This window comes from Protopterus annectens, chromosome 3.part1, assembly GCF_019279795.1.
Source record: "Protopterus annectens isolate FY-2018-M chromosome 3.part1, PAN1.0, whole genome shotgun sequence".
In the NCBI taxonomy this organism is placed as follows: domain Eukaryota; kingdom Metazoa; phylum Chordata; order Ceratodontiformes; family Protopteridae; genus Protopterus; species Protopterus annectens.
The window spans coordinates 1,560,833,501-1,560,860,516 of NC_056732.1; the positions used below are offsets into that span (position 1 = coordinate 1,560,833,501).

The 27,016-nt window shown below is 39.3% G+C and overlaps 1 protein-coding gene across 1 annotated transcript in view; it reads right to left on the minus strand.

Annotated features, from left to right (window-relative positions):
* Positions 1-27,016, minus strand: part of LOC122797804 (SCO-spondin-like) — a 4,708,783-nt gene that overhangs the window by 746,672 nt on the left and 3,935,095 nt on the right. Inside the window, exons 90-91 of the mRNA XM_044066325.1 lie at positions 23,977-24,129; positions 12,297-12,343 (exon numbers count right to left, since the gene is read on the minus strand). Of these exons, the coding sequence (XP_043922260.1) occupies positions 12,297-12,343; positions 23,977-24,129 (200 nt within the window). The remainder of the gene's footprint in view (positions 1-12,296; positions 12,344-23,976; positions 24,130-27,016) is intronic.

Genomic DNA, 27,016 nt, shown 5'->3' on the forward strand with positions numbered 1-27,016 from the left:
GTTGTGAAGGGGAAGGACCAAATCGGGGACAAGGATGTCTTATTTCCAGTCATGTGGGGAGACCTCTGCAGAGCATCGAGGGCAGAAACCAATGGAAAGCCCAGGACTACCCCTGTAGGAAATTAAGCCACCTGACTAGAGAAACCCATGGAGTCCCCATGACCCTGCCTCACAGCCGAGCTGTCTAATTCCAAAGCCCCTTGGGTAAGGGATGGCTCTAAAAACTTCTGAGTTGAGCCCCTACTTCCCAGTTCCAGCACTGAAACTATGGCTCCAAGACCCTTCTGGCTTTTGGTTCAGAGAAAACACTGGAGTCGATGAAGACCAAGCCTTTAGATCCAATACAGACAATCTCAGAAGTCTCGGATCTGATACCTTTGAAGATGTGGGACAAATTGGAGTACAAATAACTAAAGGTGTTTGAGATAGGCCGAAGCTCATGGATCCAGAAGGAGATAGAGCTGGGAGTACTCCCAAATGAATATGAGTCCTGAGAAATTTTCTCATCATTCTGCCCACATCTGTTTCAGACAAGCTCCTGGCAGACCTGGAAGATGAGGAGGTGGATGGAGGTCTAGAAGCTGTACTTGGTGTTTTCTGTAGAAATGAAGACTGTAGCCTTAATTATATCAGGTATGGAGAAAACCTTGATTGAATATAGGGAGCAGACTTCACAGAAGACTGTCAGATCAGAAGAAGTGGCCAGATCCAAGGCCTTTTGGATTCTGGCAATTGGAGCCAAAGCTGAAGCTAAGTGAGAAGGGCAGTCAAGGGAACTCTTCTTTGACTCTCTGGGTTTTTCTTTGGGCTTTTACCTTTTCTCCCCTGAGACTTTTCCACCAGCTTCTTTGCAGAGGGGAAAGCCCCAGATATTGAATAAGAGGAAGATGGGAAAATAGTAGTTTACTGATATGCTCAACTAAAGCTCTGTGGTTGAAGCCCGAACAAATTTCATATTTAACTTCAAGATGTAGAGGCCTAGGCAATACGCAAACTCTGAGTCAGCATCAGAGTTAGGTATCTAACGTCTGCACGAACAGCACTTTTTAAATTCAGTGGGTTTGTCTGATGAGGTACACTAAAGCCAAATAAGAAAATGCAACAATACAGAATAAACAAGGCAGCAGAAGGTAATAATGCCAGCAATTGTATTCAGAAAAATCCAAACAATTTGAGGTAGGGAAAAACTCAGATTACTAGTTAACTAGCAGAGAGAAGAAAATAGAGGAAAAGGGAAAAGGCACAAGTCCTAGATGGAAGAAACGGCACAACTCCTAAATGGAAGAAACAGCACTAACAACAGTTAGAGATAGAGTAGAAAAAATATTTTTACATTTTCTTTTTTTTAACAGTGGAGGCAGGAATGAGAAAAAGTCAAAGAACCTAGTAATAAAAGAACTAATAATCTAAAAATGCAACTTCACTTATCTTCTACAGCTTGAGCCACATCAACCAAGTCTGATCGCTAGAAGTGGCAAATGAGATCTGGGGTTTAGAAGAGATTATGAGTAAGGGAAACAGCTTCAGCTACGGATCCAAAGTCTAAGAAGTGGTCATTGTCAGGTCTCTGGTCAGATCCATAACCCAATGGTTGAGGAATGAACAAAAAAGACAACATCAGTTTCATTTTTCTAGTACTGAAAATGCAGTGCAACATAAGGGGGATGCTGCATTCTTGATTGTGCTGCCTTTTGGAAGAGATGTTAAACTGAGCATCCATCTGCATAAGTTGGTGCTTGCTTGGGTAGATAGAAAAGATCCAGTGACACTTATCAAAAAGAGGATGGGTGTTTTATTAAATAAATCAAATGCTTCAGCATGTACAATAAAATCATTATAATTCATTCAAGTAAACCAACATATATGTGTGTGTGTATATATATATATATATATATATATATATATATATATATATATATATATATAGAGAGAGAGAGAGAGAAAGTGAGTATACCTCCTTTTCTCCTCCTGCAAGACAATGGCATATTCGTACACTATACCATTTGTTTCCAAATGTATCAACCATTAACATATTCACTGTAAGACAGCAGTCTTGAATCCTGTTTAATCCACTTCTCCATGTGCCATTTCTTATTATGCAGGACTTACCCACATCTCCCATTCCAAAAAACCCATACTACTAACACCACTATTTTGTCTAGGTATTTGCACTTTTCCTCTGGTGTAGTCTACAATGTACCTATCCCTAGTTTTGTTTCCAGTATCCCCCAAAATCTCTTAAATGTGTTGCTCTGGAAATTAGTACCAAGTCCAGCACTGCAACAGACTCCATTGAGAAAAACATATTACTATAATAATAAACAAGAACACTCTCCACTGAAAGAAGAAGACTTCACAGGCTTACAGGAAAAAAAAAAAAAACTAAAAAAACAGTTGTGGTACAGAAACTGATCCTCCAAGGCCATTAGTGCCTACATTGATATAGGAAAAATTGTAGAAAGCACACAAGCTGAAAACAAGTAGATGTCAAGAACCAATGTCAAGTATTAGTCAAGATGCTTCAAAAGGTTCACAAGTGTCTAGAAACTTGACCGTGCAGAAAGCTATCCAGAAAGGTATCCCTAGAGATGCACAAATAAGGTTGTAGGTCATCTGAGCAACCCAAGGAATTACCTAAGAAAGATCCACAAAAAAAGTTGATTGACTTCTGAATCAGGTCTGACTACAGGAGATGCAGCCTACGATATTTCACTTATGGTAGTTTGTTGAAGAAGCTAGCCCATCTAGTTTGAGTAGTAAGTGAAAATGGTTAAAAAGTAAAACTGCTTGACTTAAACAGTAAAAAAAAATACTTTGACATATGATTATTGTGTTTGAATGCTTCGCATGCACCTGTCATTTCTAGCATGAGACATTGAAATTTCAGAGGCAGTGTAGTGAATATTAAAATCCTGGAAAGCGAAATGCTCTTATATGAGATGACATTCATACGTGGATTTGTCTACTTATATTTTCAAAAGAAAAAAAATTTTGATACTGAAAAAGTGGGATGCAATATGTTATGTTCCTTTGAGAATTTAATGCCTTTAATATGTACAGATTCTCGGGATGATAATCATGTGATCTATTTTCCTGTCATAGCTACCTAGTCTATAAGTAAAGGATGATTAAGCTGACCACTCCTAACCTTATTTGCTGTCATTTCTTTATGCATAATTAATACAGAATGTCATAATGATATAAAGGGTTGGGTTGACTAAACCTGACAATGGTAAACTTAGCACACACCAGAGGCAGATACTTCTACAGTGGAGGGAACGAAAATGCAGTCATAACTAGTAAGCAGAATGCCCAGTGGTGCAAAGGACAAAGCTGTTCATCCAACAAGAAGAGAAGGCAAATGTACATCCTCTTCCATGTAATCAGGGGTTAAACTAATGGTCTGTTCAATGGAGAAAAAAGCCACTTATAGGGGGATCTCCAATACTGCTCTTGGGAATTTCATCATTTTTCCTATTTTCTTTGCCTTTAAGGACAGGAGTCCAAATTTCTAATATAACATGCACAAAAAGTGGCTGTAGAGATGGGATACTCAAGAAGCAGGTGATACATCACTGATACAACAAAGGAAACATGTCAGTCAAGTCATCTTGCACTGCAAAGCCTCCTTACAGGAGAGATGATAGGGCAGTGAGTTCCCATATGAAAGAGCAATGGATGACACGAAGAAATTGAAGAGAATTTGGCATAGGAAGATGCTGTGGAACTATTTATAGAATACCCACAGGAAATGAAGAATAAACAATGTGCCCACAGTTTAGAAGAAAATAATCTAAGAGAAGAGTTGCTTGATTTAACAGAGATGGACAGACCTATTCAGATCAATGAAAGAAATAGACTATAGAAAGTCAATAAAACCCAAAAAGTTAGAAGTTTGATAAAACAAATGAACACAGTAATTAAGATTGTTCATAGACAGTCATGTAATATAACAGAAGTAAATCGGATATATTACTGTGCAGCTAAATTAATAACAGATAAAGTCTTACCACAAAAACACAGGGTAGTAAGGAAAAGGAAGGGGAGAAATCGAATGCCATCATGGAAGTACTGAATAGAGAAAACTATAAAACAATTAAGACAAGAAGTGAATAAAAGAGGGAACAGATCAACAAAAATACTCAAAGACAGACAAATTAAAAGCAATACTCAGTATAAGAATAGATAAGCATCTATCATGCACTATCACAAGTAATAAATTCAAAATATCAGCACAGGCAGAAAAACTTGAAGATACTCAGATAAATATAAAGGAAAAATACAAAATAAGCAATTTATTGATGACCCAAAAAAGTTTTATAGAGAACTAGGAAACAAAGCAAAAGGAATTGAAACACCACCAAAAAAAAGAAGAAACAGATATATTTTGGAGAAATACCTATGAAGATCCTGTGGAACATAACAAAGATGCTAAATGGATAAAAGAAGCAAAAAAAGAACAAGAAGTTCAAATGTACAAGATATTCAATGGGATGAAGTAATGGCCACAGCGACTGAAACAAAGTTAAGAAAAGCTCCTAATTGGAAAACCCCATGCCCAGATGCAGTACCTAACTTCTGGCTAAAGGTATTAATATCTTTACATGAAAATTAGCCATGAGTAAAAGTTATTTATATGCACACCCCGAACAGACACTAGCCTGGTTAACAGGAAAAATAATACTCCTACTTAACAGCAAACCTGCAAGCTATCCTAAAAACTATAGACCAATAACTTGCCTTCCAACGACATATAAACTATACACTGGAACTGATGACAACAGAGTTTATAGTCATTTAGAATAAAACTCAATCATGGCAATAGAACATTTGGGTAATAAAAGCAAGTCACATGGAACAAAGGATCAGTTGATGTTAAATAAAGTCATAATGGAGAACCATAAAAAGGGGAAGCATGGCATGGATGGACTACAAAAAAGCATTTAACAGTTTCCCATATTCATGGGCAAAAGAGTGCTTAAAAATGTATAAGATATCACCCTACACTGATGGATTACACTACAGCAACCATGAAACAGTTGCAAGCCACTTTGCAGTTAAGGCATGATACAGGACAAAGTATTATTCCAGGGATAAAAATTCTAAGGGGGATATTCCAGGGTGACTATCTGTCACTGCTGCTCTTTTGCCTTTCCCATAACCCATTAAACTGTCCTTTTAACAGAGTAGGTCATGGCTACAATTTGGCTCCCAGAAAACAACAAAGTGTAAAAACTTCTCATCTTCTTTATGCAGATGATTTAAAACTGTATAGTTCATCAGATGAGGAACCAGAAGCATAACTGCAAGTGGTCAAAACTTTTTCAGATGATATAAGAATGTCATTTGCTCTTGATATGTGTGCAAAAGCAACCTTCAAAGCAGGAAAGTTTAGCACCAAGAAGACATCAGTTTGGGACATGAATGTGATATAAAAGAACTTGAGCAAGAGAGAGTGTATAAATAGTTGGGAATTGATGAAGGATTAACAATAAAACATAAACAAATGTGAATAAAACTTAGGAATATTTTAGAAGGTGTATTACTAAAAACAGCATTGACATCTATGAACAAATCCAAACTATAAACCAATTTGCTCTTACATTTTTGGAGTGATTGACTGGCCCCAAAAGGTGTTGGATAGGTTGGACAGGAAAGTAAGAAGGATGCTTCATGCTCATTAAATGGTTTATGAAAATCAGTGCATACCAAGATGATATATTCCCCATTCTGAAAGAGGTATGGGCCACCTCAAAATCAAGTATATGTATAGATCTGCAATCGTGGGAATGCATACATATCTGCTGACCTCACAAGACTCAAACAAAGTGAAAGTTTTGAAACAAGAGGAGAATAAGTCTAAGATGAATTCCCTACTTAGTTTAGCAGAAGCATATTGATGTCAAGCAAGAATGGAAATCAAACCAGAAGCACATAAAAATCAGGCAGCAACTGAATGTGCCAAAAAACAAAAGAAAGAATATAAGGTGAAGGATCAAATGAGAAGACAAGAAATGTGGAAAATGCATAAATATACTTGCAAGTATAGAAAACTCTTGGAACAACCTCATGTTGATCTGGATCAAATGCAGGGATAGTTAAGGAGAGGTGAATTGAAACCAAAAGACAAAAGGTTAATATTGGAGGCTCAAGGCAGTGGACTACGCACGCATTGGTCTACAAAGGCCATTAAACATGTGGGAGAAACAGACAAATTTAGGTTTTGTAAAACAGAATTGGAAACAGTCACACATGTTGTTGCTGGTTGTGATATTCCAATGGCAGAAGGACTGCATATTGAAAGGCATAATAATGTGGCAAGACTGTTGCACTGGGGATTGTGCAAACATTATAATACTGAAATAGCTGAAAAGCACCAGAAACATGAGCCACAAAGCATCATAGAAAATTATTAAGTTTATTTCACACGGGATCATCCATTAGAAAGAGTTCAAAAACAAATGTGACAAAACCAGATATAGTAGTCCATGAAAAGAAGACAACATTAGCATTGACTATTGAAATTGTTACACACAGTGATTACAGTTGTCTTACATACAGAGAGAGACACAAAGTCATAAAATACCAGGATTTGCAGGCAGAAATGAGGGCAACGTGGTAGAAAGAAACCCAGAAGGTTCCAGTAGTAGTATGAGCAATGGGTTTTATAAATAAATTTACAATCGTACTTAGATATGTTAACGATACATGTAACGTCATACGAATTGCAGGAGGAGTCATTACTAGGCACACTGCAGGTGCTGCGAAGTGCACTTCTGGCTAACATCAAAGACTTAAACAATACTAATTTCATGAACTATAATCATACTTAGGAATCTTTGATAAATGGAATGTAATAAGAATCTTTTAAATCCAAATTTACCAGAAACTGAGAGGTGGAATGAAAGGTAATGGGGTTTGGGATTCTGATGTGAAGATTTAGAAAAGAAAGGTTTATAACAGGTATATAGGCTCCATCTTTCTTTTGTGCCAGAAAGAGTCTTGAATAAAATATTTTCCCTCTTAGGTCTGTAGGAACAGGCTCTATAACCCCATGAGACAACATTTGATCATGGATAGGAGGGGAACAAGTAGGTTTAGTTCGATAGATGAATTGGAGTCTCTTGAAAAAGAGGAAAGGAATAACCACTGCCAGCTACAGCCATTTATTATGATCTGCAGTACCCAAGTGTCTAAAGTTAACACATGCCACAGATGAAAGTGAAGACCTAGACTTTAGGGGAAAGCTTTATAGGACTGCTTTCATGGAAAAATTGGGGAGGAGAAAACACACAAATGGGACATACAGTCAGTTTGTTTTCTAAGATTGTCCTTGGATTCTCCTTTCCTCTTTGAACCTCCTTCCCATTGCTTTCTGATTCTTTCTTTGTACTGTGCCTTGCTGGGAATGTTTAACCTGGGTAAACCCTTGAATTAATTCATCAGACCTTTTAAAGAACCTTAGCAGAGGAAGGACCAAATAACACCTCTTTATCCAGGGGAGCATTCAGAATATCTTCTTTGACATCCCCTGGTAAATTCTGAGAATGTAACCAGGCAAGTCTTCTCATCAATGACCCAGTGGCAGCTGGTCTGCATATAGCATTAGCAGTGTTATAAGCACATTTTAGTGAATGTTTGGTTATCTGAGAAACAGAAGATACTAAGGCATTCAGAGATGCCTTAGTCACTGAAGAAAGGAGTCAGCAATTAACTTTTGTATATTGTCAAATGAAGACAGCAGAAACTTAAGACATGTGAGTCTGACAGTTCACTATTCCAAAGGTTAAGATAGAATAAGTACAAACTTTCTTCACAAACTCATCAAATGCATTTTCTGCTTGTCCAAAAGAAAAGGAATAGCTGCTATAAGGAGTTCAGCAGAAGCTGATTTTGACAGAAAATTTACAGCATGGTCTGATCTGGGGTTATAAAAACATTTGTGGGACTTGGGCACCTTATACAATTTATATAACTTTCTGGAAGCAGATGGCTGACTATCAGGCAAATTACTAGTTGCAAAGAAAGCATCCTCTAAGGCGGGCAGCACAGGAGGAACAGCTGCAGCATAAAGAAAATCCACCTGTAACAAATCGTAATATCCTTGCTGGGATTCTGGTATTGCTTTTGGTTTTAACTGAAACAAGTCCTTTATACTTGTCAAAAGTATCAGAAAAAGATAACTCTTCAGAAGGAGAATCTGAAGAAAACTTTACTCAGTTAGATTCCACATCATGTAGCATGGAAACTTTACAAACATAGTCTATGACTAATTTCTGGCCCTCGACCTGGGAAACACAGTCTGACAGAGAGGAAAATATTTCCATTTTTAAATGAATGGAAGACTCAGCATTTAAAGACTGAAAGGCTCTAAATAAACTTTTATTTGTTTATTTATTTATTGCATTTGTTTACCGGGATAAGTCCACTGGGCCTAAAAGAGCACATTTTCAGTGGAGGCCCAGGGAGAAAAGTTCCAACGAGATACAGAAAAAAATCTAAACATTAATTAGTACAGTAGCAGAAACTGTGTTACAGACAGTAAATATAGTAACATATACAGAATATATACGTAAAAGCAGGAATCCAGTTTGTTTGATTACAGCAATATATACAGAAAATATACATTAAAGCAGAATTCAATGAATTCAATCAGATTGGTATAAACAGAGATCAGTATTATTGTACCAGAATCAACAAGTGAAGATAAAAATAAATATGGAGAAAATATCATCAGTCACTAGTAGCAAAAGACATAGGAGTTTAGTAATCATATAAGGAGAGTGAAGAGGTTAGGTTATAGAGCAGGAACATAGCCAGGAAGAGTTGATATGATTTTTCAGCATTTGTTTGAAGGTGGTGGTGCTGCCTGTGTTTCTTATAGAAGGTGGAAGTGAGTTCCATAGTTTGGCGACGGTGAAGGCATAGAGGAGTTGACCAGCAGGTAAGGTGGGCTTATCTACTTTTAGAAGTAGATGATTTTCAGATCTTAGATGAATGCTGGAATAGTATTTGGCAAGTAGAGTTGAGAGAGCAGGACAGTATGTGGGTCTGTAGATTATTTTGTGCACAGTAGTTAGTTGGGTGAATGAGAGATGGTGGGGGAATTCCAGCCACCCTAATTGTTTCAGTGACTTACAATGGTGGCAAAACCCAGACAATTCCTTATCTGCTTTAGGTGAATAAAAATGTCCAACTTTATGTTTTTTTTTCTGGGAGACCATGAGGAAAAGAGTAGCTTGAAGGAGGGTCTTTTCCCTGGGAAGGAAACTCCTAAAGAGACTTATTGAAGGAGCTCATCTCATGCCAAGAAGAGTCGTTCTCCCTTTTGTGAGAAGGGCAGCTGAACAACCACAGAGAACTGCCTGCCTTCTGGTCCTTATTGGCTTTCCAAGGTGCAGCACCAGAAGGGACATAAGATGGCCACAGTGGAGTTGCCATAAGCGGTTGAGGTGAAGCAGAAACCTGAGTCAAGGTCAAAGCATGCCAGATAACTTTTCTAATAGCTCAGACAAGAAATTATTAAGTTACCAGGACTCAGGTTCTTGTACTTGCTGCAAAAGGAGTCTGACAACCAGCTAACTCAGACAAGAAATTATTAAGTTACCAGGACTCGGGTTCTTGTACTTGCTGCAAAAGGAGTCTGACAACCAGCTAACAGTGCCTTGAAGAGTCATTCAATGTTACCACCTGAGTGAAAAGTTAAACTCCAGGTAAAATGTTTTAGTGACAATCACTAAACACACTAGAACAAGTCTCTAACAACACTTTTTGACAGAAAAGTAATATTTTTCCTCAGAAAAAAATGATAAATTAGAAGGGAACCAGAACCATCTGTCTACTAAAATGGTGTCTGACAAGTGAGAAGTGGAGTTAGCAGAGTCAGTGAAGCAACCTGAATAGAAAAATACACACATCCTAGCCTCAGACCACGTTTTGACAGAATAGCATAACTTTTTCTCACAAAAATCAGGTATCTGAAAAGCATTTCACATGGGAACTATGAGCAAAAAATGGAAGACGTGAAGTAACATTTTTAGTGGCAACCACTAAAACCACATCTGGAGCATTTAGCATAAATTTCTGATAGAAAACAAAACCCTTTCTTAAAAAAAATGAGAAATTGGAAGGTATTTCCCAGTGGGGTACTTATCTGTCCAGCCTTGGAGTAGTTCAAGCCGAATGTCAATCACAGTAAGCAGAATAAAAACTAGAATGAACAGCAGATGCAGGGTGGTATCCAACGAGACGGAGCCCGAATAATAAAAAAATTCTTTACTCAATCCAATGATCAAAATGAAGTACAAATACACATAAAGTCACAGTTTAAAAATGATAAAACAACAAGTTAAGCGCTTTCGTCAATACTCAGACTTCTTCAGAACAGTGAATTGCTGGCTGATAACTCCTTAAATACACACCCAGTCAATTAGTAAAATATTACCCCACATCATTTCCTTTCAATTAAGAAACATCACAGGAAGTGTAAGGTAGTAGTGAATACTCCCCCTGTTTGCAAGTACACAAAAAGTCAACTAACCAAATGTTAAATCAATAGTGTCACGTGTAAAGAATGTTATAAGGCAAATCACTCAAAGCCCACAGGAAAGAATGCACCCCAATGTCAAGAAGGTTCTGAATGTTTGGTGCCTGAGCCACTGCTCTTATACTGTTCTCCTTAAGTTGTATAGTAGCTAGTGTACATGAAAGGCACCTGAAAGCTAGGGAAGCAGAATAACCAGTTCAATCCTTGTTCCATATAACTTAGGCTACTGCAACAAGGATCTAATTATTAACATTCTTTGTTACTAAACGTGTGTTTGTGAAAACTAACCTTTTAATAAAACTCCGGTCCGCTAATGACTGGCAGTGGATTTTTACAGTGCCGAGTTACTAGCTGCACGCCTAGCATTCAAAGAAGGCACACCCATTCACGCATGCACATACCTGCATGTCTTTAGACATCACTCGACCATGGGGAGGACATGCAGACTCCACAAAGAGGGCTCTCCAGGCGAGAATCGAATGGGAGAACCTTTTGTTCTGAGGTGACAATGCTAACCGCTGCACCACCGCGGCCAAAACTAACCTTTTGTAAAAATAAAGTAAGAAAGTCTCTAGAAAAATCTCTGTAACAAAAGGTGTTCAACAAAGGGAAAATGTGCAGTGACAAAAGAAAGATGTTCAACAAACCTGATGAAGCCTTAATTCTTTACATGGTATATGCTAAGGACTTAAAGATGACCACTGTTTAAGCTGCAATCTGTTTAAGCTGCAACCCTTTCTTGCGATAATGAGAATGTCAATTTCTAGTACATTTGACAAACGTTACAGCTTTTGAAAAAGAAGACAAAGATTTAATGTGTATTAGTTATATTTTCATGTATGTATAAAATAAGGATCACTCGGCTTTGAGCACTGTACACTTACTGGTATTAAAACAAGTAACCAAGACAAAAGGGACAATCTACGCTGACAGTTTTTCTTTAGCTGTGATACCACTATAATGCATATACATATAATTACTACAGAAATGTACCATCTTTGACATTGTCCAGTTAACCAAGTATAGCCAGCAAAAGCTTATTTTTCATTATAAACACAAAGAAGAGGGTATACACCTTCCAACAGGAATATAAATGGAAATGTGGTCTTATTCCTTTTACCAGTTTTGAAATCAGGATCACAACTTGACTCATACAAGCATATAACTGGCACAAGTAGGGAAAGGATGGCATTCAAGGTAGACAGGCCCAGCCCTAGTCCTAGAATCTGAAAAAGGTCAAAAATTGTGAGATTCCAAACTCATGAGTCTTGTTCCCACTGCCTGATCTGTAGATCCTAGTGTGTACTCATCATGTTACTATTCTAAACTATTCTAAACATGACCGTGGGAACTCTAGAAGATAAAGCCTCACTCCAGAGTTTCTCCAGTCTGCTACTTTATATCTCAGTGGGCTACTCTGTTTCATTTGATCAAGGACCCCAGGGCTGATATTATCCTGAAGGTGAAAGGCAGCACAAACTGTCATTTACTCCTAATCATAGTTCTGTAAGAATTCACTGACAAACACCAAGCTAGCATTAAATGTAAGAATCTGTCACCAGATGTACTGTAATGTTACTATAGTGCTATATAGCAATTTTTGCCTCTTTGAATGTCATGTTTTGGTGTGAAATGCTCAGAAGAATGATGGCCTGTATACTGACAGTGCTACACAGAAGACATTTTAAAGCATTTCTCAATAAAGCATGTAAGGGCTTAAAATGTTGCACATTGGATTCATTTTTCTTACCTCGGCAAAACACATCCTGGCAGTAAATGCCTTCTGGAGTACAAATGCTGTAGGAAAGAAAGGATAATAAAACAATTACCATGATATGATGCACATTTATTGTCAGTGTCATATAAGCTATAATTCCTATTAAATGTGATGCCTTAATCCAAGATACAGATGCTGCATTACAGTTATCAGTAGTAGCTTGGTAAACAGATAACTGTCTGCAGAGCTCACTTAAAATACTGAAAGTTTTTTATCTTATACATGGATCTGGGATAGTGTTTAAGACAGTTTAGTGTTTTATTGCTTAATCACTTGAGGCAGCAAGCACTATTCAGAAAATTCACAAGGACACAGGGAAGGAAGAAAGAAAGGCAGGAAAACCCATATATTATTATTAACAGCTGAAATACATCTCCCACAGATGTATTGTTAAGGTGAATACGTAAAGGTAAACTTCCGTCTAATCTTACATCACTTACATCAACACCCCTTTTTAAGAAACAACTAAGAACTTTCCTTTTATCCCAGTGGCTATGCCCTTGTACTAATCCTGACTAACCTGCTGTTTCTTTCTTGCCTATCACCTCAATGCCTTATTACTCTTACCAATTTCCTTTGTACTTTTCAATATCACCCTGCAAGTATGTGACTTTTTCTAGTAACAAAAAGTACTTAAACTCTTTGTTTCAATAAAATTATTCTACTCCCTTTTTCCTTACCAGCTCTGATTCATCTGTTATGCCCTTCTCTGAGGGCTTTCAGTTAACAACTTGTTAACAGACATACCCATATGTATCTCCTTATTCTACCTCTCAGTGGTATCCTGTTGTAATTCTGCTTATTTAAGAAGTTTTTAGGCTAAACAAATTGTCAAATTTTGTTCTCAATGGAAATCTCTTGTATTCTTTCTCACCTGGCTACACCTATGTATTGGAGCAGTTTTTCTTCAATTTGTTGCTAATGTATTGTTTTTTGCTTAATTTAGATTCAATTTAACATATTGAAATTGAATTATGCTTTAACTATGTAATTTTGGAGCTTTTCTCCCCGGGCCTCTACTGAAAATGGACATATATCCAGTTGGACTAGCCCGGGCAACAAATGTAAAATAAATAAATAAATAAATAAAAATACTCAACTATACTGTATTTTTCTGTATTCTTAAGCTAATACTGCATAAATCTGAAAGCTAAATGTGATAATCTCAGGATATGTTGGGGTTCTGAAATATTTTTAAGGTGTCAGAGTGTTAATGAGCTAGAAAGTTTAGTCTGGCTATTTGCCAATTTTTTAATGGCAGATATATTTCCTCATAAATGCATTATTGATGGATTTACTGCATATCACAAGTCAAAACAGCATCAGAAATACTTGGTGTAGGGATCTAAACCTCTTTTGCAACATCAACAGAAGGTTTGAAGGGAAAAGTGTATCTCACAGAGGATACTGTTGCTATGGAACAGACTCCCCAGCCACATAAAAAAAGAAGTTATGTACCTACCATAACGTTCCATGTCAGTTGTCTTCATCTCGCCTTCCTTCTTGCTGTTTGGGTTCAGAGCCGATCCTCGGCTCTGACTCGGCCATCTTCTATAGCTCGAGAGCTGTTTACTGGCTCGAGGCTACCCCTTATCCCAGAATGCCCAGCGTCAGTTACCCAGATCTGATTTGTGATAGCGCACACTAGACATAAGTAGAGTAACCAGTTACCTAAAAACTGGTTGTCCAATACACCTAAACAAGGAAAGAGTCATAAATTACCTGGCATGTAAAGTAATAAAAGATACTCAGCCAGTGAAAACAAAAAGAACTCCTCTCAATCCTCTAGGAAGGGAGAAGGAGGGAGGGACGCAAGAAGGAAGGCAAGATGAAGACAACTAACATAGAACGTTATGGTAGGTACATAACTTCTTTATGTTAAGTTGTCCATCTCGCCTTCACTCTTGCTGTTTGGGACAGCGTCCCTAGCACCTAAAATCCTGGGTGGCTCATTGGAACAGACTCTTCAGAACAGTAGAACCAAAGGAAGCTCTGCTCTGGGAGACCATATCCACCTTGTAATGAGAGATAAAAGTATGAGGGTTTGCCCAAATGGCAGCTGCACATATTGAGTCTATGGGCATCCTAGACTGAAAGGCTAAAGAGGTGGCTAAAGCTCTAGTAGAATGACCTTTGGGTTTAGCTGGTAGCTCTTTATTTCGTAACTGATAAATAAAGGCAATAGTATCAGATAACCATCTGGATAAGGTCACCTTAGACACTGGAAGGCCTTGTTTGTTGAAAGCATAAGAAAGAAATAACTGGTCTGACTTTCTTAGTTTCTTAGTTCTATGGAGATAAAAACGCAATTGTCTGTGCACATCCAATTGGTGAAGCTTGTATTCTGCCTTGTTGCTGTGATTGGGAAAGAAAACTGGGAGATCTATGGATTGATTTAAATTGTTCTCAGAGCAGACTTTAGGAATAAAGGATGGACTGGTCCTCAGAGAAACTCTGTCCTTGTGAAACACCAGATAAGGAGGACGAACACATAGTGCTTGAAGTTCTGAGACACATCTAGCTGAAGTGATAGCAACCAGAAAAAGTGTCTTCCAAGAAAGAAATTTTAAGGAACATGATGCTGCCGATTCAAAGGGAGGCAAAATTAAGGAAGCTAAAACTAAATTGAGATCCCAAAGAGGAGGAGGAGGATCTCTAATTGGGGGTCTAAGAAGAGATGTTCCTCTCATAAAGGCCTTGCAGAGCTTATGAGACATTATGCTAGAAATAAACATACTGGTATGAAAATTAGAAATGGTAGCTAGCTGTATTCTAATGGTAGCGGAAGCCGCACCAGACTGAAAGACTTGTGCTAGAAATTCAAGAATTTCATGGACTGGGGCTGAGAAAGGATCCAAATTTCTAGATTCTGCCCAGTAAGAAAACCGTTTCCATTTACTAGCATATGTTTTTCTTGTAGTAGACTTATGTGAGGAAACAATAATATCACGGACTGCTGGGGTGATACTGAAAAGCATGACTAAGGTTGGAAGTGGAGTAACCAAGCTGTGAGCTGGAGAGTTTGAAGGGATTGGTGCAACCCACCTGATTGATGAATCAGAAGATCTGTAACCGGGTCCAGAATCCATGGTTGATCCAGAAGGTGGAGGTGCAGGAACGGAAACCATATCTGCCGAGGCCAATATGGGGCAATGAGGATCATTTTGTAACCCAACGATTTTGCTTTCTGTATGAGTCTTGGTATTAGGGAAAAGGGGGGAAAAGCATAAAGGAGTCCCTGAGGCCAGTCGTGGACTAGAGCATCTCTGGGTATATGACCTGGAAGAGGAAGTAGGGAGAAGTAGGCTGCACTTGTTGTTGAGCGGAGTGGCAAATAGATCGCAGCAAGGCTGTCCCCATTTGCAGAAGATAAGATCCGCAACTTCCTTATTCAGAGACCACTCGTGAGGTATGAGGATAGCTCTGCTGAGCCTGTCCGCTATGACGTTGGATTTCCCAGGGATGTGCATTGCTATCAGAAAACGTTGGGAGGAAATTGCCCATTGCCACAGTCTGAGTGCTTCTCGACACAAGGGGTAAGACCTGGTCCTGCCCTGTTTGTTGATGTACCACACCACTGACATGTTGTCCGTTTGGATTGCAATGGTCCCGGAAGGAAGGGAGTCTTGAAGGACTTGCAATGCTAGGAGCACCGCTCTCATTTCTAGGACATTGATATGCAGATGGTACTCGCGAGGCTGCCAAGTGCCTTGGACTGTCTTGCCTAGATAATGCCCCCCCCACCCTATCAGGGAGGTGTCCGTGGTCACTATGAGGGTTGTATGAAAGGTCTGCCCTGAATTACTAGTGGGGAGACCATCCACCAAGAAAGTTGCATTTTGCATGTTTCTGTGATCAGGATCATGTGAGACATGGGTAGCTCCTGGAAAGACCACTGTGTGAAAAGAAGCCACTAAAGGATTCTCATGTGGAAACACACTAATGGAACAAGAAGAATGGAAGCTGCCATGGAGCTTAGAGTTTGAAGAACATATCTGACTTGAATCCTTTTGCTCTGCATTAGAATTAACACTTGTTGACGAATAGCGAAGACTTTTTCCTGTGGTAATCTTGCAAACATTTCTTTTGTGTTTAATTCTGCTTCTATGTATGTGACAGACTGACAGGGCAACAAGGCAGATTTTTCGAAATTTACTGTAATGCCTAGTTGAGTGCATGATGTGATTGTATAATCCCGTGCCTCCAAGAGTCGATGCCTCATGGTAGCAGTCAGGAGCCAGTCATCTAGATAGGGAAATACCTGGAATCCTTGACACCTCATGTGAGCCGTAACTACTGCCATACACTTGGTGAACACCCTGGGGGCTGAGGTGAGACCAAAGGGCAGAGCTCTGAATTGGTAATGACTGGCCCCTACCTGGAAGCGAAGAAATCTCCTGGAGCGTCTGTCCATCTTGATATGGAATACATGTCCTGAAGATCTATTGAGCACATCCAATTGTCCTCACCCAGAAAAAGGAAAATGGACTGCAGTGTCACAATCCGGAACTTTTCTTTTTGTACAGATTTGTTCAATCTGCTGAGATCCAGTATTGGTCTCCAGTTCCCTGTCTTTTTTGGTACTAAAAAGAATCATGAGTAAGGTCCGGATCCTAGTTGGTCTGCGGGGACTTCATGAATGGCTCTTTTTTTCTAGCAGTCTTGAGACTTCTGTGACTGCTTGATCCCTTAGATTGGGTGGGACATCTGGGATGGACTTTTTTGATTCTATGGGGGATTGATGGAAGGGAATTTTGTAACCTCCGGATATAATGGATAGTACCTATCTGCCTCTTGTTATATTTTGACAGGCTTTTGAGTACAGTGAAAGTCTCCCCCCGACTGCCTCCAGAGGTGAGCAGTCGGGCAACCCTTCAGGGATGCTGGAAGGGCTTGGCAGAGACGGTTTCTCTGTCACCCTGGTTTTGCGGTCCCCTCTGTCACGAGGGCGGCATCTGTTATTGTTGTTTCCCCCTCTGCCCCGGAGGAAAAATCACAATGTGTGTCAGGCAAGGGTCTCTGGGATTTTTGGAACCACATCTTTCCGCTCTTCTGACCCTTGGGATAAGGTATGGAAGGGGTGGAAAAATGGACTTCCACGGCAGAGTGAGTCTTGCCTTCCTACTCACACCTGGTCAATGTGTCTTTCACCTGAGGCCCAAAGAGAAAGGAGCCATCAAAGGGAGTATTGGTGAAGGACGCTCAAAAGGGTTCCGCAAACTGACACAGCCACATCCAAGCATGTCTCCTGAGAGCCACACCTATCCCTGCAGCTCTGCTCACTCCATCGGCTGCATAGGAAATCAGCCTCATGGAGGAGTTGACTATGGAATTAAGAGTCGCAAGCTGAGAAGCTAATTTGGCTGGTATTCCCTCAGCTGTAGGATCTTGAAGGGCATCTCCAAGCTCTTTCAGGAGATCCCTTTGAAGACATGTAAAATCGCATAGATAGTTCAGGGACCTCATTGAAAGGGTCACTGAAGCAAACATTCACTTTCCATATCTGTCCATCGTCTGAGACTCTTTGTTTGGAGGATGAACAGATGAAGAGGTTTCTGCTAACTCTTTCTTGGTGGCTGCTGCTACCACCATGGCATCAATGGGCACACCTTTGGAGAGGAATTGTTTGTCCTGGGGGGCTGTAATAAATTAGTTTGGTCTCCTCGAAGTAGTTTCCACAGAATCTGGAGCTGACCAAGCCTTTCGAGCCACTACAGACATGAGTGGATCGAAAGGAGGAGATACCCAGGAGGTAGAAGGTCGGGAACCGAATGCATCCAGGTATACAGACTCGTCCTCGGTAGGGGCTAGGGAAGTCCAGTCCCTCCTCTGTCTAAGCATTTCAAGGATGTCCGAAAAGAAAACATTTTCAGAGGGGGACCTTGGGGACCCTTCCAATTCATCCATGTCTGTATCTGAGGTGACAGACTCAGGGGAGTCTATGTGCTTCCTCTTGCACTTCTTCTTTCGGGGAGGCTCTTCCCTCTTCTTCCGAAGTCTCCCCTGATCACTCAGATCACCCAATGGGGTGTCCTGGGGCATAGGTTCCCTACGATTGGGGTCTGGAGGAGGAGTAGAGGTTGGAACAGACACCACGGGGGGAGGAGCCGATGGAGATGGCAGTAGAGCTATTTCGGGGGACAGCACACTCTGCATGACCTCGAAGGCGTCCCGACCTCTAGGCAGAGAAAGCTCCAGCTCCGAAGAAACAGGAGTCCTTCTCCACTTTGAGGGTAATGGCTCTGAGGCCGATGTTGGAGCCGAGCTCAACTGCGCCGAGGCTCCGAGGGGGACAATGGGGTCGGACAAGGGTCTGATGCCACTCCCCCCTCGGAGCCGACGAGAGAGCCCCAGCACCCAGATCCCTCGATAGAAGGTACAATCGAGATAATTGGAGCCGACGTCGGAACTGAAGGAGAGATGATGATCAGTGCCGACGGTTCTACTACCTGCAGATCCATGGTCTCCGACTCTGAGCTAAATGTAGTCGGAGGAGGAACGGAAATAGAGGCGGTTGGAGCCAATACCTGTTGAGGTGGGCTGGACAGTAATTTTACCAATACCTGTGACTTAAGCAACCTACTTACTACTCTCTCCACATTATGATCCGATAATCTAGAGGATGGAGAGGAGTGGGAAGAATGATGGCTACGTTCACTCTGTAACAAGGGTGACTGAGGTGCCTAGTGGATGGGCTCCAAGGACGGAAACCTCAGTCAGTTATGGCTCCAAGACGGCTCCGAAATATCAGATGGAGCAGACGAAGGAGTTGCCTTGTCGGTGCCAGCCGGCACCGACATACTTGGTTGGTCAAGTAATGGAGTCGGCTCCGAAGGTGAAGCCGATGGCTTGACAGACTTAGGGGATTTCGCTGGCTGAGTACTTTTAGCTGGAGAATCCTGAGGCTTCAATAATCCCTGAAGGATTAATTTGTTTTTGCGCTCCTACAGGACCCTTGGACTAAAAGAGTGACATATAGAACAGGAGTCCTGCAGGTGAACAGCGCCCAAACAATATACACAACTAGTGTGTCCATCTGTCAGAGACATTTTCTGACAGCATGAGTCACACTTTTTGAAGCCAGATACCTTGGTATCTTTAGACATTTTTCTAACAACAACAAACTAAAGAACCACAATAACACTAAGAAAATGTTATACTACTAAACTAAGAAACAAACAGTCTTTTTTTTTTTTTTTTTTACAGTTAAGGAACAGAAAGGAGAGCCTCTAATTTAAATGGCTGTCCTAAGGGCGGGGGGCTCTCTAATTTAAATGAGTTCAGGGGAAACAGAAAGCCTGCGAGTTATGGAGCGACGGTCAACAAAGCTACAACACACAAGAAAGTGATAAGGGATAAAGTACTATAGCTAGACAAAAACTTGATACATTTTTAAGAATAAACAACAGTTATAATAATAGAAAAAAACTATACTAAGCCTGAGCCAGTAACAAAGCAACCTCGCAGCTAAAGCGGCAAACGAGATCTGGGTAGCTGACGCTGGGCATTCTGGGATAAGGGGTAGCCTTGAACCAGTAAACAGCTCTCAGGCTATAGAAGATGGCCGAGTCGGTGCCGAGGATCGGCTCCAAACCCAAACAGCAAGAACGAAGGCGACATGGACAACTTAACATCAAAGTTTATCCTTGTCCATATTCAAGTGAAACTTAGAGCTACAGACAGGAAACACAAAATTTACCCCACCACTGTCCCCTGCAGTACTAGTGGACAGAGGCAGCTCCTAAATATTTTATCTCATGCATAGGGGGTCCCCTCAAATTATCTATGGTATGCTCCCAGTTATTCTCATTAGGAGTAATATATATTTATCGACCATGGAATGGGTAAAGCCAATATATAACCAAATGGGATAGGTTATTTCATGCACAAAAAGAGAAACTGGCCAGGCATAAAATGGGCCACAAGGGCAGCTAGCCTAGTACTTACCTATGAACCTATAAACACTGAACAAAACTAAGACAACAACCTGACACACAATAGTGAACAACAAGAATACTGTTTGTCACATTTCCTTGAAACTATAGCCATGCAAACGTTGTTACCTGCAGCACCTCTTTAATGTGTACAAGCATTGTAAATCCTGCCCCCTGAAATCCCTAAAAGAAGCAGCCAAAGCTACAAAATGTGTATAAGTTAATTAGTTTGTATGTTATTTGCCATATTTAGGCATTGGAACTCACTCAAAGTCACTTTGTTTCTGTGAAATAGGAAAATGATGCACAAAATCCACACTACTGGCTATGGTTCAGTCAGCATTATCTTCTAGGAAGTCTATGATCTTGCTATTTACTGACAGGTGATATAGCTAAGTTATAGCAAAGTTATATCAAACATAATTAAATATAAACTAGAAAGGCAAACACGCTCATGCATGATAACAGTTTCTTAACAATACAGGCTCTCCTCTCCCTCATCCAATGTGAGAAGTTGGAATCTCCACACCTCTACTGCTAAAAATGTTTACACTCTGAGGTGATAAGATCTTGAGTCTGGGAAAGTAATACACGGTTTAGTAATTTTTCCAAATTTATATGACCTCACAGTCAGAATATTTACATAGCAAGGGACTAGGAGACAAATGCACAAAATGGGTTTATAGGGAGTTTTGTCTTATGCAAAATTAAACTGAATATTACAGGTCTTCTAAGAGGTGTCTTGAATTTAGTTCTTAACCAGCATCTCAGCAATTCAGTTCAAAGCATTCTGATGTACGATATTTAGAATCCAAATATATATGTACAATATATATACACTCTTATTAAGAAGCAACCCACCTTTGGAACAAGCTTCCTGTTCATGTTAAACAAAGCCCCTTGTTGGAATTTTTTAAGCACAGTTTGGATGATTGGATGTGTAACCAGAAATTCACCTCAGGGTTCCACCTGTGTCCATTTTGGGCAGATTTTATATATATATATATATATATATATATATATATATATATATATATATATATATATATATATATATACATATATATACACACACACACATATATATACATATACACACACACACACACATTTACTGGCTTTTTCACTATAAGATTACAGTTTAGTGGGGAATGAGGAATATGTCCTTTCCCCACTGTAGTGTGATCTCACAGTTGGTATAAATAAGTAGCAGGGGGTGTGGTGGGTGCTTGTGTTTTTTGGGGGGTTTTTACATTTTTGATGATTTGGTGTCAGTCTTCTGTGGATTGATACTGTCTGCTTTCGATGGAGGGTTAGGCTTCCATATGTTTTATGGCTTATAAATCCCCCCCCCCCCGCACACACGTGTGTGTGTGTGTGTGTGTGTGTGTGTGTGTGTGTGTGTGTGTGTGTGTATGTGTGCGTATAGGGTTATGTTTGTGGGCAGCATCATTATGTTATAATTAAATAACCAATGACTAGATGTGGGTATATGAGGATTTATCCATGGTTGGCCTTGTTTGATCATGAGAGTGAAGCCCGACTGATTAAACAATGCCAGCCGTGAGTAAGTACTCATATATCCACACCCACAAGTCAGTTACTGCTATTAAACAATGACATTATTTAAGAAAGAAATTGCATGGTAGTGTTCCTCCTCATTGCTTCCTCATTCTTCTGCATTTGTTGATGTACTGTGCATGTGTATGGGACTTACATACCCATGTTTGCACAGTATATCAGTGCTGTTGAAAACAAGCAACAGAAAAAGGAAGATCTCTGTTGCTTTTTTCAACCATAAATTCTGGATATGAGAGATAGGGCTGAAATATAAGGACAAACAGGTACATTTATTTAGTTTTGCAGAACGTACCTGACTTTCCTTGCATTTGCTCTTCCCTCCATACGTACCTCTCAACGTCTTAGATCAAGAAATGTGGACAAAGCCTTAAATAGCAGGAAACAAAGGCCCCAAAACAGGGACTGATTGTAAATGCTACTCTTATAAACTTAGAAAGTTGCTAGAACAACAACATTTGAGTTATGGTCCATTTTCTGAAGGATATGAAGTCTGAAAATGAAATGAGTGCCATTATCTAGTGACTTTACTCCTCAGTGATTTGCTAGAAAACTACAAATTTTATGAGGAACAGTCCAAAAATATGAGGCAAAATATGGACATTTTCTGAAAATCTGGACAGTTGAGACATATGCCTCAGCAGCATATACTAATGGAAGAAATGGCCTCTCAATGGTACTTCAACGAATGGACTTTTTTCTACTGGTGTATGCTCGATTTACAACAGGCACGCTGGTTGGGCTGACCAATCAGCATGCATGTTTTTGAACAGTAATGAGCTATCATTGTAAAATTAAAATGCCGTCATTAACTGTACAGAATATTAAGACCAAGATTTCCAGGATTGTTGAGCTTTGCCTCTGTGGATTTACTGCCTTAATTTTCGGTACTGAGATAACTGATATTGCTTGTGTTTGTGAAATCTAACCTTTTAATGCAGTTGATAAACTGTTCCATTTATCTAGTAAGATATAACAGAGTGCAGTGAGTCTTTATATCAGTAAATTAGTGCTGAGAAGGAGAAATCTAACGCTTCAAAGCAAGCATAGTAAATACCAGTTATGTGGTGATGAGGAGGGTACAGAATATGGTCTAATCTCACTGAATGTAATGTTTATTGGAAGCTGTAGTGATGAGTGGCAAAATAAGCCCACATATCTGCAGGTAAAGCTTGCAGCAGCTGACAAGAGGCCGGCTTCAATGGAATCCTTTGTCCCTCGAATGGGTGAATTTTCGCAAAAAATAACTGGCAAAAAAGTCTCTATAGGACTCTGTACAGCAAGGGGTGCTTAACCCATGGAAACCATGTAGGGACAAAAGAAATACAATGAATTTAATTGAGGATGCCTTAATTCTTTATATGCTAAATGCTATGGGCCAACAAACCATCACCTTGCAAGCCGCATGCCTTACTTTTGATGAACATTCCCATTACAAGTACACTTGACAAATGTTATAATATAAATATTATAACATTTAAATAACAGGATAAAGGATGTCATTTGCATTAATTGTACTTAAATGTATGCATATAGGTTCACAGGTGTATACTAGGCTAATGACCAGTGGGGTCTCTATAAGTCTAACCATGCAACCCAAGAGTATTTCATGAGCTATTGTGTCTTAGGGGTTATTTTAAGGGGTATATATTAGGGCATAATTTAATGGCTGCCTCTGTCCATCACAGACATAGGTGTCAGACCAGGGGTGAATTGCAAATTTCCTTCCACTGGCCCACGTTTCATTTGAATAGGGTTAAGGAAGAGCTGTGCTTCACATAGATGGGAAGTCTGTTCCAGAGAATGGGGATTCTCTGAGATACATACATTTCCTTCCAACATGTCTTATTTTAGTTGCAAGCAAAGTTTAAATCTTTAGATCTAGTAGTTCAGGTGCTGTTTCTTTTCTGGATATGCAAAAAGTCCATCAGAGTAGTATCCAAGGATGCCCTGTATGCCAAGCATAAATTGCCTCTTGGCAGTCTGTTGGAAACAAGCTGTATTCTTCTGCTTTGAGACACTGTTCACCTACTGATACTAAACCAAGTAACCAAGAAAACATGTGCCACTTAAGCTGGCAGTTTTTCTTTACCTGTGACACCACTGAACAACATATAGTTAAACATCCTACATATACTTACCATTGTTGACATTCTCCAGTTAGCCACGTATCCCCAACATGAGCTTCTTTTTCATTATAAAGACAAAGGGGAGGGCATATCCCCTGGTCACATGGCCTTGTCTCGGTCTGTTCTTTCAAGCACTGCACATCTTCTGATCCAGATGTGGAGGTCCTGGGGAACACAAGTCATTCATAAAAATAAATAAATAAATAAACCTGCAAATGGCAATACAGGAACTTCACATCCCAGTAGATTCATAACTTCCTGAAAAAACAGAAGAGGCATTTCTAATACAAAATGTAAAAACCAAAAACAGAAACAATATATATTTCATAAGGAATTAAAAAAAAAAGCTACTGAGGAATGAAAAAACATAGTAACAGTATGTTTGCCACACCAAGGGTGTTTCTTTTTTAGGTTGTTTTGTGTGATTTCATATAGTGTCCCTATTCTGCAAATAAGCAACATCTCTGAGTTATTTAGTCACTGGATTCCCCCCCTAAGGTTTGGCAGATATCCTTTTTACCTGCTCTAAAGAAAGTGCATCCTGTATAAGAATCCAGATGTATAACAGCAATAACTAGTAACTTACTAGAGATAACAATTTTAAGTGGGGCTCTGAACAAATGAAAGCTATGTAATATGGAGATACATATGTCATAAATTGTCTTATTTGTCATGCCCCAGTGCTAAAACAGGAACTTTTTAAAAGGAAATAAAGAAAGACAATGGTCCACCATTGCATAAGATGTACTTGGGATCTAGAAAAGCTTATGGATAGATGAGTGAGATACAGCTTATTACATCTGGAACTCAGACTGCTGTTCATTATATCTTGTAACATGTAACACGGTTCTCAGTATGGCAAGATAATGTGTCTAAATTAACAGAGATATGTAATGTCACACTACCTTCAGTAATGTGACACAGTTTGCAAGCAACAGTATCATGGAATAAGGACACATATAAATTACAATAAAAGCTCGATCTTGTGTAGAATTTCTTAAAAATATGACAGGGACAAAGAGCAAAAGACACAGTACCAGCTGACAGATAAATAGTAGACTACCAATCTGCAGACTATTACAAGCCTAGTTAATAACAAGAGGAGATTAGCAAACTTTGTATCTTGAATTTGTAAGGTAAAGACCTTAACCATTATGCTAACTCCACCTTCCCTTGTCCCCCTAAGTTATACAAGTCCTTTCCAAAAGCAGAAGATACAAAAAGTAACTGTGACTTTTTAACACGTCAAATTAGATACAAAAATGTCTTCTGAAACAAACAGTAACAAATATGCCGAATTTAAAACAGAAACAAATATAAGAAAAAGGGAAATGTACCAAGGAGAAAGAGTAGTATAACAATCTTAAAAGGTAACCAGCTTATAACATGGAAAGATATCCAAGAAAACATCTGGAATAAACATATCTTTCATAACAAACACTAGCAAAAAATGTACAAGTGGAGTCAGGAAAACATAATACTACTGAATTTAAAAACTCCTCAGGTTTCAGAAACTGACTGGACTAAACTCTATAATGAGATGGGAGACCAAGGAACACAATGGTTCAAAAAGACAGTTAAAAAATAACTGTGGCCAAATCAGATAGTTCATTAAGATGAGTGCTGATATCATAGAAGAAATATGCTAGTGGTTAAAGTGAAACAAAAAGTGAGAGATGCAGGGTAGGAGAATCAATGTTATGCTTTGGGGGCTTGGTTGGGAGGGGAAGCGAAACAAGTGAAAACTGTAACTCAAACTCATGTATTTGAGTTGACCAGAATTTACATTGGTAACTCCACATGTAAGGAAACCAACACCAATCTTATGGTTCACATAATCTTACTGATACAGTACTGTACTTTGCGGAATGAAAGTTTAAAAATATTCAGCCAATCTTTAAACAATAATAGCCAATTATACAACTATAACAATTATTGTGATTAATGGATACAGTAATGACATATGAGAAAACAATGAGGCTGAATCTGCTCTAAGTTTATGAAGCTGATCATCAGAATATATAAAGCAGATTAGATTTTAACAATTTCTTCCATTTTTGTCTCTGTTAGGACCTAGCATAATGTCAAATTATTTATCTGAAACGAATCCACAGTTAAGGAAGTATATTTCAGCAAATACATTTGGATTAATCAACTACTGTGGCCATAAAATAAAAAAGTTCAGCCATTATGCATAAAATGTACTGCATTTAAGCATTTTGTGTTCAATGGTATTAACAGAAAACATTAAAAATCAAAACCATGAAGTTACAACACGATTTCTTAGAGAACACTATCAGGTCTAGAACTTGGAAAGAAAATCTTTGAGTCCGAGCCTCAATGTTTATTTCAGCAAAAAGGAGATGTCAAGCTATGAGTTAGAAAACTTTTCAGGCTTGAGAAGTATGTTTGCGTGGTTCAGATCAAAAGACCCAAATTAAACAATACAGATTAATTTGGGCAGCTGGGTGGCTTAATGGCAAAAGTTCTGCCTCACAGCTTGAGGCTTTAGAATTTAAAGCAAACTTCCAATTATTGCTTTTGTGGAATCTATAAATTTTGCCTAGGATACTTTGGTCTTTTTTGACTACTACTGTTTCCCCAGCTCCACAAAATCTTCTTTTTCTTTCGGCTGTTCCCATTAGGGGTCGCCACAGCGGATCATCTGTTTCCATTTCTTACTGTCCTCTGCATCTTGCTCCGTCACACCAACCACCTGCATGTCCTCTCTCACCACATCCATAAACCTTACCTTAGGCCTTCCTCTTTTCCTCTTACCTGGCAGCTCCATCCTTAGCATCCTTTTCCCAATATACCCAGCATCCCTCCTCAGCACATGCCCAAACCAACTCAATCTCGCCTCTCTAGCTTTGTCTCCAAACCGTCCAACTTGGGCTGACCCTCTAATATACTTAATTCTAATCCTGTCTACCCTTGTCACACCCATTGCAAATCTCAACATCTTTAACTCTGCCACATCCAGCTCTAACTCCTGCCTTTTTGTTAATGCCACTGTCTCCAACACATATAACAAAGCTGGTCTCACTACCCT